The sequence below is a fragment of the Ctenopharyngodon idella genome, chromosome 9 (assembly GCF_019924925.1).
Source record: "Ctenopharyngodon idella isolate HZGC_01 chromosome 9, HZGC01, whole genome shotgun sequence".
Taxonomy (NCBI): Eukaryota; Metazoa; Chordata; class Actinopteri; order Cypriniformes; family Xenocyprididae; genus Ctenopharyngodon; species Ctenopharyngodon idella.
In genome coordinates this window covers 36,610,980-36,623,075 of record NC_067228.1, presented here as the reverse complement: position 1 = coordinate 36,623,075, position 12,096 = coordinate 36,610,980, and the positions used below count along the sequence as shown (strand labels likewise).

The window sequence follows — 12,096 nt, the reverse complement described above, 5'->3', positions numbered from 1 at the left end:
AGGTCTAGACCATACTCTTTATAATATTATTAACAAAGACCCAACAATTCCTACCATGAGCAAGCACTAGGTGACAGAGGCAAGGAAAAACTTCCTTTTAAGAGGCAGAAACCTCAAGCAGAACCATGGCTCAGGGTGGGCGGCCATCCGCCTCGACCAGTTGGTGTGAAGGGACAGAGAGAGATGCAATGGCCTAGCACTAAACAAGGACTCACATGTAGGCCTGTATTATTCTTTACTTAACTTATTTTCCCCACTTTGCATAGAGCCAAATGGTCTGCCAAAACACAAGTGGAGAAACACAACCACTGGTAATGTCACTTATTTATTTCAAATGAGATCTCCTTAGCAGCTTTCAAAATGGCTTCCAATTGGTTCCTTCCATAAAAGGAAGGCTTCTTGAGGGTACGCCTGTTGGGCAGTCCAGTGGATTTTCATATAACCAATACCTTTGAAATGCAGTGCAAAGTTGTTCACTGTGTCCGTTGAGTCAAGGAAATCAGTGGCTCCTTTGCTGCTTAGTTCATACACCTCTAAGCTGGACTTTTGCCGGTCAAATGACAAAATGGCTGTTTCCACACCCAAATCCTCAAGCTTGGATATTTATTTATTTATTAATATTTAGATAAACAAGATAGTAAATAATTGATTATACACAAAATAGACAAAACCTCCTTTTAAAAATCCAACACACACTGAAGAAACAATAACAGGGCTCAGCAATATAAGAAAACAGTGTTGTCACACGTGGCAAATAAGTGGTCAGCGACCACCAGCCAGCAGCCATTTCACCATGTAGCCCAAGACTGGTTGCCCACTGAAGCTAAGCAGGGCTGAGCCTGGTTAGTACCTGGATTTGAGACCTCCTGTGAAAACTAGGTTGCTGCTGGAAGAGGTGTTAATGAGGCCAGCAGGGGGCGCTCACCCTGTGGTCTGTGTGGGTCCTAACGCTCCAGTATAGTGATGGGGACACTATACTGTCAAAAAGCACCGTCCTTCGGATGAGATGTAAAACCGAAGTCCTGACACTCTGTGGTCATTAAAAATCCCAGGATGTCCTTCGAAAAGAGTAGGGGTGTGACCCGGCATCTTGGCCAAATTTGCCCATTGGCCTCTGTCAATCATGGCCTTCTAATCATCCCCGTATGATTGGCTTAATCACTCTGTCTCCTCTCCACCAATAAGCTGGTGTGTGGTAGGTGTTCTGGTGCAATATGGCTGCCGTCGCGTCATCCAGGTGGATGCTGCACATTGGCGGTGGTCGAGGAGATTCCCTCTTCCATATGTAAAGCACTTTGAGTACCCAGAAAAGCACTATATAAATGTAACGAATTATTACATTAACTATACATTAGCTGTGTTTACATAGAGTCCAATATCCAACTAATAATTTGACTCATAGCCATTTGTGACTACTAATGCTTCAATTGACCACCTTGATCTGAATAGACTAGCCCAACCAGTAGGAAATCAGTTTGAGAGGGTGGTATGAGCCTTTGACAATTTCTTCAATGTGAGAATATTTGATGTTGATAGCCTTGTAAACAAAAATCAGCTGGAATATTTATTTGAAATGATGAAAAAATCTACAGATAAACAATCCAGTTGTCTGTCACAATGTTCTGCTCACATCACAATTGCTGTCGATCATCCTGCCTTGCAAATGCATAATGCAAATTGCATAATGCCTTGCAAATGAAGCTTCTTTCCAAACCTTCAGCTTCTTAAGGAGCATTTTAATTCGGGCATCCCTCATCCCAGGGCTAAGGTCCTGTGCCTGCCCATGTGCCCTCAGTGCTGCTGCCTCTTCAAAGTATTTCTGCTTTTCATCTTCCCCTCAATGTGGCCCACCTGCCCTTGATATCATTCATTGTGCCTGAGGAAAAAATAGATGCACAGAAAACTTAAAACTTAACACTTTAGAGTCAGCATCTCTTTTTTAAAGTAAATTCATACAATGACAATCTGTGCAACACATTGGTTTATTTGGGCTGTGAAACCCATTTCTCTGTAACAACAAGATAACGTGTAAAGTAGATGACCTGATGATTCTTTTCAATACACACAGCAGTCTTACACTGATTCACAACTGATTCGTGAGTGAAGTATTTGTCAAATACTATCTTGAAAATCTGTTTCACGACCCTTGTAAACCCCTGATGTAAACAGGGCCACTATGTACAACAACAAACCATTTAGTATAACAATTAAAAGCATCAGTTAAATATTGTCTCTCACCTTCGTTTCTGAGTATGTCCCTACAAAAAAGATTGTAAGGCGACAGCTCTCTGATATTAACTTTGGCCTTTGATGGCCGAGGCTCAGACAAAGCTTTTGTAATTACCGATCCAGTTCTGAAAAAGAAAAACAAAAAATGACACTGGTGTCCAGTCCAGTAGCTGAATTCTGAACTAACCTGTGTCATTCCATCCTTAAAAAAGGATTTCAGGGTTTCCTTTTGATTCCCATTAATGTGAGTTCTCTCTTGTTGAATAACAACAAAGGAAGAAAAAGCTAGTCAGTAATAAATCAGTAATAAAAAAACAGTGTTGCAGATCGTACCATCATTCTCAGACACCCTTGCCTAATGCTTCTAGATAGCAACTGTAAGGCTTACCTCTCTGGGCCATCTTCAACCTAAAACATAAACAGAGAGAAACTTGCACAAGACAGATTTGTGAAAGGGCTCTCTCTCTAAACAGCCCAAACCAAATTTTGGATTGTTCAACATAGACATAGAGCATGGAAGTAATAAAACAAACTTACCACAGAAGTCCTTGCAACCTGCTGGAAATTGATGCTTTAAAGGGAGACAAAAAAGTTAGATAAAAAGATATTAATGTTACACAGGCAGGCATACAGTTAGATAAACAGACAGCTAAGCAGACCTATGCCTTTGCCTTTTTATTTTTCAAGTTCAATGTTAAGGACAGCAATAAATGTGACACACAGAGACACCACAGTCTATTTACTTCTAATAGATTGCCAGTGTTCGTCTTTTGCATGAATGTAATTGTAAGGTTCCTCATGTGGGATCAAATGTAGCCAAGTTTTGTTCAAAGCCACAGGCTTGTCATGTGTTTCCTGTGCCATGTGCTCTCCTGTCGATTGTCTTGACCCCGCCCATCTTGTTACCTGATTATTGGTTCATTTGCCCCAACTGTCCTCCCTCTTTACCTGCCTTGTTTGCTCTATTTATTCTCCTTGTGTTTGCAGTCCTGTGCTGGATCATTGTCATACATGCTTTATGTTTACAAGGGGCTCATTCTTCGTACGTCGCTTACTCAGTTAGCTGGATTTGATTGTTGACGATTTCGCTTGATCTTGGATTATTTGGTTCTTCGAAGCTCATCCTGGACTTGCTGTCATAGCAACAGGTCCGTAAGCTTAAACCTGCTCGGAAGCAGGCTTATTTCATGTAAACAAGATTAAATTGCGCCTTTATAAGCGGAGGTGATTATGGGAAGCCTGTCGCTACCATGTCGTGCCCGTTTTTTGCGAGAGCAACCTGTAGCAGAAGGTGCGAGGATAATTTGCAGAGCTTTTAGAATTAATCGCATGTTACGGGATAGACAGGATCCTTTTGCACAGCGCGACAGTATACTTTTGGTGGAGAGATACCATTTTTCTCGTGAGGGTGTAATTTGCTTTATTAATTTGTTGTAACCCCACATTAAAAGCTCGACTCGTCTGAGTCAAGCTTTAACCGCAGCATAAACTGTATGCATTGTGTTGTGATTCTTTGCGAGCGGCACGTTCCTTTACACTGTTGGAGATGCGGAGAACTTAGTGAAAAGTGCTGTCTGTCGTGCCATTCACAGAGTTTACTCAAACAGTTTTTGGGGTAGTTTTGTGTTTTTTCCAAGCCACTTAAGACCCCAGGTTGTAAAACAGAGTTTTTTCGCTAATGAAGATCATGCAATCATGACCATACCAGTAAATATGACTTGATTGTACCCCAGACTTCCCTAATGTGATTGGTGCCATAGACAGCACACACATTCCCATCAAGGCCCTCCCAGGCCCTAATGAAGGGGATTTTGTAATTAAGTTACTATTATGATTCTTAATGTTTTAGATATTGTAATATATAATAAAAGGATTGTATTGAAGTATAATAATAAAATCTCTTAGAGGGTGTGTGACTCTATGTACCATATCACCAATGTAGAAGCCAAATGGCCAGGTGCATGACTCGAGAATTTTTAGAGAGTCACATATATGCACATTATTTGATCATGGTAAGGAAAATATAGATGTCCAGCTCACTGTGTTACATACACTTATTCTGGGCCTAACAGAATTAGTATTCCATTATACAGGTGATTGCGACAGGATCCTGGTTGGAGACACAGACCTATGCCTGCAGGTATTACTTTATGACACCATTCCCTGACCCAAACCCTGGACCTCAAACACGTTACAAAGCAGTTCTAGCCAGGACAAGGGCACACATTGAAATGACCTTTGGGCAACTAAAGGAAATATTTCAGTGTCTGAGGGTTGCACCGGACAGGGCATGTGACATTATTGTCACATGTGCTGTATTACACAACATTGCCACCATTAGAAAGGAGAGGACACCTGTGGTGGAGATGCAGCCTGATGATGACCTCCAGCCAGTGCACTTGGACCAACCTAGTGGCAGACACACAACAAATACGGTTTCCATGAGTTTTATTTTGTTTTCTTTGAAAAAAATAATAAAAATAAAAATCAGTTACGTTTTGCCTGCCAAAAAAAAAAAAAAAAAGGGGGAACACTTTATTTTAGGGTCTTTTAACTAGTTGCTTATTAGCATGCACATTACTAGAATATTGGCTGTTTATTAGTAATTATTAAGCACATATTAATGCCTTATTCTGCACGACCTTATTCTACATTCTTAATCCTACCCAATACCTAAACTTAACAACTACCTTACTAACTATTAATAAGCAGTAAATTAGGAGTTTATTGAGAGAAAAGTTGTAGTTAACAGTGAATACATGTTCCCTATACTAAATTGTTACCAAAAAAGATATTTATGCAAGGTCAACAATAGTAGAAGACATAGAACTGTCAATACATGCCTCATACAACAAAAATAAAGAGGAAAATACAATACTGCCCACCTCTGTATCCTGCAACTCATACTGCAGTCAGAATAGAAAGTACTGGAATAGATATAAATATATTATTATATTATATTATATTATATTATATTTATCATATTATATTATATTATATTATATATGAAGAAGCAACAAGTCCACTTACTGCACATGCTTCAGCCACCACTTGCATGGGAACAGGTAAAAGTGTTGGTGTATTGTGTGAAACTGCAGAATAGGGCAAAAACAATGTCATTATAATGAAGTACACAGTTAAAAAAAAAAAAAAAAAAATCATGGCAACACTTCCACATGAAATAGATTTAGCAGTTCATTTGATATTAATGCAATTCATCACTACTCAACATTTAACATAGTTGAAACAGACATTTGGATTTCACTTAATGTAAGGTAGCAACCAATTATTGTACAGTGTACAAAGACAAGTTAAACTAATTTACCAGTAATGAAGGTGCTGCTGCTGGTCCCCGGCTGTGCATCTAAGGAAGAGCTACCCCCAGGGATGCCCTGAATAATGGGCCGGCTGACATTCAACCCAAGGGCCAGCTCTTCTGCCACAGTGTAACATGGGGGTGCAGGACCACCACCTGTTTTTTGTTTTGTTTTGTTTTTTCTGCCTTTTTCTTGGTGGCTATTATAACCAGACAACACATTATTTCAATAGTCTCTTTTTGAAAGAGATCAAGAACAGTAGTAAAGATTACCATCTTGTAGAATGTTTTTGTATTTTACTTTTACTTGTTCCCATGTTCTAGTGGGTCCTGTGGTGGCTCTAATATCAGAGATGATAAAGTAGTTATACAATTTTTAAGGTTTAAAATGTAATATATTTTAACAAGTGATAAAAACATGTAACATGGTCAGTACTTGTGCATTTAATTTGTCTGCTACTTTTTGCCAGCCCTCTCTCCTGGCTTTTGCAGCTTTTGATGTGTTCCCTGACGTTTTAATTAGGGTCTGGAATTCTGCACAACCTTCCAGCAAAAGCTCTTGCTCTGCTGCAGAGAAAAACTGCGTGCGTTCTTGGGCCATGTCAGCAGCCGAAATCAGCGTTCCTGATCAGTTACTCTACTATCGATACATAGCCCCTTTTAAACCAACCCATGAACGCGCAATTATCTCAGATAACTCAATCCATGTGCCATATTATTAGAAAGAAGATCAGCACCACCCCAGGAGGGATGAATACCATCTCTTTTCAACAGGTCAAGTCTGCCCCAAAAACCTTTCCAATGGTCTATGAAACCTATATTATTCTGCAGACACCACTTAGACAGCCAGCCACTGAGTGATGATAATCTGCTATTTCATCACTCCGACGAACAGGAAGGGGACCAGAGCAAATTACTGTTTCTGACATTGTACTTGCGAGTTCACACACCTCTTTAATGTTCATTTTAGTGATCTCCGACTGGTGAAGTTGAACGTCATTTGTGCCAACGTGAATAATAATCTTTGAGAATTTACGATTAGCATTAACCAGCACTTTTAAATTTGCTTTGATGTCAGGTCCTCTGGCTCCCGGCAAACATGTGACTATGGTGGCTGGTGTCTCTATTTTCATGTTCCGTGTAATAGAATCGCCAATAACTAGGGCACTTTCAACAGGATTCTCAGTGGGTGTGTCACTGAGTGGGGAGAACCTGTTTGATGTTCTAATCCGAACGGAAGAGTGGTGTTTAGTACCTGGATTTGAGACCTCCTGGGAAAACTAGGTTGCTGTTGGAAGATGTGTTAGTGAGGTCAGCAGGGGGTGCTCACCCTGTGGTCTGTGTGGGTCCTAATGCCCCAGCATAGTGGTGGGGACACTGTACTGTAACAAGCACCGTCCTTCGGATGAGACATTAAACTGAGGTCCTGACTCTCTCTGGTCATTAAAAATCCCTTGGCACTTCTCGTAAAGAGTTGGGGTGTAACCCCGGTGTCCTGGCCAAATTCCCTCCATGGCCTCCTAATAATCCCCATCCATTCAGTTGGCTCTATCACTCTCTCTCCTCTCCACCTACAGCTGGTGTTTGTTGAGCGCACTGGCGCTGCTGTTGTACTGTGGCTGCCGTCGCATCATCCAAGTGGATGCTGCACACTGGTGGTGGATGAGGAGAGACCCCTGATATGATTGTAAAACGCTTTGGGTGTACAGTAGTACATATGAAAACACTATATAAATGCCTCATTCATTGTTTTGTGTTGTTGACAAATGCCCTATACGAAGAGATAAGATTTTTCTCACCTCTTCAAGATGAGGGAAAAAAATGAAGAATCAGTTTTCTTTGAATCACATTTATTTCTCGAATCAGCTTCCAGCAAACTAACACACTGTACATATATATCACATAAAACAACCTTCAATAAGGATATCTCGAGTAAATCAGATGAGCTATTGCACAAACTCTCTTCATCTGTTTCTGAAGTATTTACTCTTCTTAATGGTGACGACAGAGGTTTGACTTGGGGAAGAAGTGAGAGAAGCAAGCATTTCAGTGCCAACTAAATCTGATTAAACCTTCATCATAATACAGTTTCTGCGGCCTCAGGCATTCATTGTCTTGCTAAATATACAAGTGAATCAGTCTAAACACATCCTGAAAGAGAATTATAAGAATAGTGTAAGGAATGGAGTCACGCATTCATCTGACAGAGAAACCTTACGAGATCCTGCAGGGAAACATCACACAGATACAGGCCACAGACGCTCTTCATTCTGTCATCCTGATTGGCTGATCAGGATTTTGCGAGAGAAATCAGAGCTGTGATTGGTCAGAATATATGGCAGAATAACTGACGCATTTGGAGTGTTTCAGAACTGCAGCATCTGTAAATCTCTGATATGTTCCCTTGACATACAGCAATTTTCATCCCAATCATATCAAATACAATGCAAATCAAATATTACTGAAAAGGTTTTGTTTTTTTCCCACAATTGGAGGTAGTCAGTACTTGAATATAATATTATCAAAATCTACACAATGAAACACACACACACTGTTATATGTGAATCTTCACAATATTGAACCGTCTGTCTTTAAGGCTCAGCAAGACTAAAGGGAAGTATTTCTAGTTCTCTCCTGTATTATAATGCAAGCAATACAGATGTGTGTATTCAAATATCTACTGTGTGTGAGGGTTCATTTACAACCTATGAGCTGTTTTCTTACTAAACAGACAAACATGCAACAGTGAGATACGTGAGACAGAATACATGATGTGAGCATGAACGATAGAGGAATATTCCATACAATATAAGACAGTGCAAAGCCAAGAAGTCTAGGAATTAAAGTTCTGGAGGAGATGGCGAAGGCTGAACGGCTGCATGCAGACAACTGGAATATCTGGAGAAAGTGGGACAATAGGAGAATTTGCAGAACACACTGTTGAAATCATTAGTTTCTTAGCTATTTATGTGTGTGTTTGTGTTTGCTTACATTAAATGATTAACTGGCGGCAGTCTCCTGTTGCATGATGTAGATTCGTGAAGCATCGTCTACCATGCTGCCACAGTGAACATCGTTCCTGAAACACAGAAGCAGTCAGTGTAAAGCTCAAAAATTTCTGACAACATAAACACAAGCTAATTGGAACCATCCCATCACTTACCTGTTATCATTAATGTCTGTGCTATTTCCTGAAAAGCATAAAGGAACAGAATAAAAGGTTACAACTTTAACAACATACAGTGTCTATGAAATGCTGGTTCTGGCCTTTTAAACCTGCTAGTCTGTAATGCCAGAAGCCTGAGGTGAAGATTTTACAATAACAGGATCTCTGGGTAAACTGACACAAAACAAATCTAAGTTACACTTTATTTCAATGGTCCACTATAGACATTCTACTAACTATAAGTAACTACATGTCAACTAGCAGTCATTAGAGCATTAGTAGACTGTCTGCTTAATATCTGTGTAGCAAGGTTTGTTGATATGAGGAGGAGGAGGCAGGAACCGGCAAATGTTAAACATAACTTTAATAATCAAATAAACAAAGAACAAAACGAAAGTAAAGCGGCAGCCCTCACGGACAACTGCCACATAAACTAAAACAAAACCACAACATAAAGTCCCAGGCCTGGTTCTCTCTCGTCCTTCACTGTCGTCACTCCTCCTGTTATCCTTCCAGAGCTCTTCCATAGGACTCGAGGCCGGCTTGCCTGCTTTTGATGCTCCCTAACAGACATTCTACTGACTATAAGTAACTTTGCAACTACATGTTAACTTATTCTACTAACCTGAACCCCAACAGTCTACTAATACTCTAATGACTGCTAGTTGACATGTAGTTGCAAAGTTACATATAGTCAGTGGAATGTCTAAAGTGGACTATCGAAATAAAGTGTAACCCACTCTTAAAAATAAAGGTTCTTTATTGGCATCGATGGTTCTATGAAGAACTTTTTAGGGGGACATATAATGAAAATCTGACTTTTTCTGTGTTTAAGTGCTATAAATCGTGTCCCTGGAAGATCTACTAACCCAGAAAACATGAAAAAGGAAAACCCAGTAACTTTGTTACTCAGATGTTACTCAGAACTCAGATTTCACTCCCCTTGTGACAAAGGAAGGGGATCTTATTATAATATTACAGCCCCTTAATCTGCACATTTCCATCCACTGTGCCGCCATTTTGTTTTTGCAAACGGCACCAGTGTACCAGTTCTAATGCCATGGCAAAAGTTGGAGCAAAGCATGCTAATTGTTCTGTCGTTGGCTGCACAGACGATCACAGAACACTATTTAGAGTCTCGTTAGCTTGGATAGCCTGAAGTTGACCCTGGCAATCTCGATTGCTAAAAAAAAAATAGTGTTTTTGTCTGAGCGATATTTTGGGAGAAGTATTAGACCATTCACAGCATTTAATAGCAATCATAAACGTTAGTCTGGTGTGTATGGCTCTGTTTGGCAAACAGGTACGCTGTGTATAGTGGCCGTCTGTACGGGTTTTGCACAAAAGATTAACTTGATGACACATGCTAGTCGATGAGTTGAATCAACTCCACAGCAACTACATAAATTTATCCACTAACCATTCAGAAACGTCCAGTTTCATTCTAAAAGTTGTAACTTCTTCCTGAGTCTCTCCATCAGTGTCGACTCCGGTTTGAACAATGTAAGGCTGAACACTGTTACTGATAATCCTCATTTTGGCTGCGTGAGATTCTCCAGCTTTGTTGTTGTTGAGCAACCGAAGCGTGAGCTGTTAAAGCTCCGCCCTCTTCTGGAAAGGGGGCCGGGAGCAGCAGCTCATTTGCATTTAAAGGGACACACACAAAAACGGCGTGTTTTTGCTCACACCCAAATAGGGGCAAATTTGACAAGCTATAATAAATGATCTGTGGGGGATTTTGAGCTGAAACTTCACAGACACATTCTGAAGACACCAGAGACTTATATTACATCTTGTGAAAAGAGGCATAATTTCCATTGCACAAAAGATTCTTTATAGTGGAAAAAAGTTCTTTAGACTATTCAAATGTTCTTCACACTAAGGAAACAATGGCTCTTTTAGGAACTGTTTACTGAAAGATTCTTAAAATGGTTCTTCTATGGCAGGAAACCACCTTAAGGAACCTTTATTTTCAAGAGTGTAGATCTCTCCCATGATATGGGAACTATGGCGCTGTCACATGAGAAATAGAGAGAGAAAGAGTGATGGACGTATTTTATTTCGATCAGGGTTCCTCGTTCCTGGAGAGCCGCTTTCCTGCAGAATTCAGCTCCAGTCGTTCTCCAAGAGAAAAGAAGCTATTGCTATCAATGTTAGAGATTTTCAACTGGCGCAAATTAAAAATGCCACTTCATGACAAAAGGATGCCGATCCCTGGTCTACACCTACACACACATTTAGTTGACAGACATCTGTTCCATCTGTAACTTTATTTTCCCAGTTCATCTAGAATAAAATTGATACTTGTGAATTACAAGTACGAGCACCAACAACATTTCCAGTGGAAAAATGTTGTTTTCAGTGCCGTCAAAGCACTCACACTTACCATTCTCCACGTCGAGCGGACAGGAGCTTGGTATGTCTGTGGATCTCACAGTGCTGTATCCAACACTGAAATGAACAAAGGGCAGATGAGAGGAGGAGAAGACGAGAGACAGACAGGACCTGGACAGCGAGGACTGACACTCACGTGTTGGTTTTCTGAAGCGCAGTTTTCTCCTCCTGCAGGAAGAGAGCGTTGCTGTAGGATGTGGCAGGTTTGCTGGCGCGTGTGGAGGAGAAGCTGGTGGGGGACGTGACTGCAACATGGTGTCCAGGTCTCACTGGCTTAGCTGTCAGAGGTTAAAACAAACACATCATGAACTAAAACATGAGAAGCACGTTTCTATTTTTTTAAAATTTTTTTTTACATGTAAATACACTGTGCACATCATATTGAGACGCAGCAGTACCGATCTGAGCAGCGTTGGGACGCCGCAGAGGATAGCGCAGGCGCATGGCGTCACGGATGCGCTCCACCTCCTGCTGGTAGCGCCGACGGTCGTTCATGGCGCCCTGCTTAGCGTCCTTCAGTGCTGTCTCCAGCGCCCGAACCCGCTCAGCCGTAGAACGAAGACGCTTCTCCAGCTTCGGAAGCTCACACCGCAGATCTGCATTATCACGTACCAGCTGCACAAACGTTTTCATGAGTAATTAGTATTATGAAATATAAATAAAGGGACACAACATTATGAAATGCAGGAGCTTGTACTCTGTTCCTGCTCAAAGCTGAAAAACAGTAATCTGTGTATGTCTCTGTTGTGAACAATCATTTCTCTTCAGAAGATTTGGATTAAACCGATTACTTTTACAACTCTTCAAGAGCTTTTTGAAACTTGGAACATTTTGATTGCGTGGACTTTCAATGGATGGACAAAAATGATATATTACAATAATCTTCATTTGTGTTCTGAAGATGAATGAAAGTCTTGGAAAGTCTTATGAGTAACTGATGACAGAATTTTTAATTTTTGGGTGAACTAACCCTTTTCATTTCATGGTTTGT

The 12,096-nt window shown here is 40.6% G+C and overlaps 1 protein-coding gene and 1 pseudogene across 2 annotated transcripts in view; both read right to left on the bottom strand.

Annotated features, from left to right (window-relative positions):
* Positions 1-317: 317 nt before the first annotated feature.
* Positions 318-2,630, bottom strand: LOC127518881 (uncharacterized; annotated as a pseudogene).
* Positions 2,631-7,378: 4,748 nt separating this feature from the next.
* kif5aa (kinesin family member 5A, a) overlaps positions 7,379-12,096 on the bottom strand; it is a 28,512-nt gene continuing 23,794 nt past the window's right edge. For both annotated transcript variants that reach the window (XM_051906570.1, XM_051906571.1), the window contains exons 24-29: positions 11,504-11,720; positions 11,242-11,383; positions 11,098-11,162; positions 8,709-8,736; positions 8,537-8,624; positions 7,379-8,443 (exon numbers count right to left, since the gene is read on the bottom strand). In XM_051906570.1, the coding sequence (XP_051762530.1) occupies positions 8,546-8,624; positions 8,709-8,736; positions 11,098-11,162; positions 11,242-11,383; positions 11,504-11,720 (531 nt within the window). In that variant the 3' untranslated portion in view covers positions 7,379-8,443; positions 8,537-8,545. The remainder of the gene's footprint in view (positions 8,444-8,536; positions 8,625-8,708; positions 8,737-11,097; positions 11,163-11,241; positions 11,384-11,503; positions 11,721-12,096) is intronic.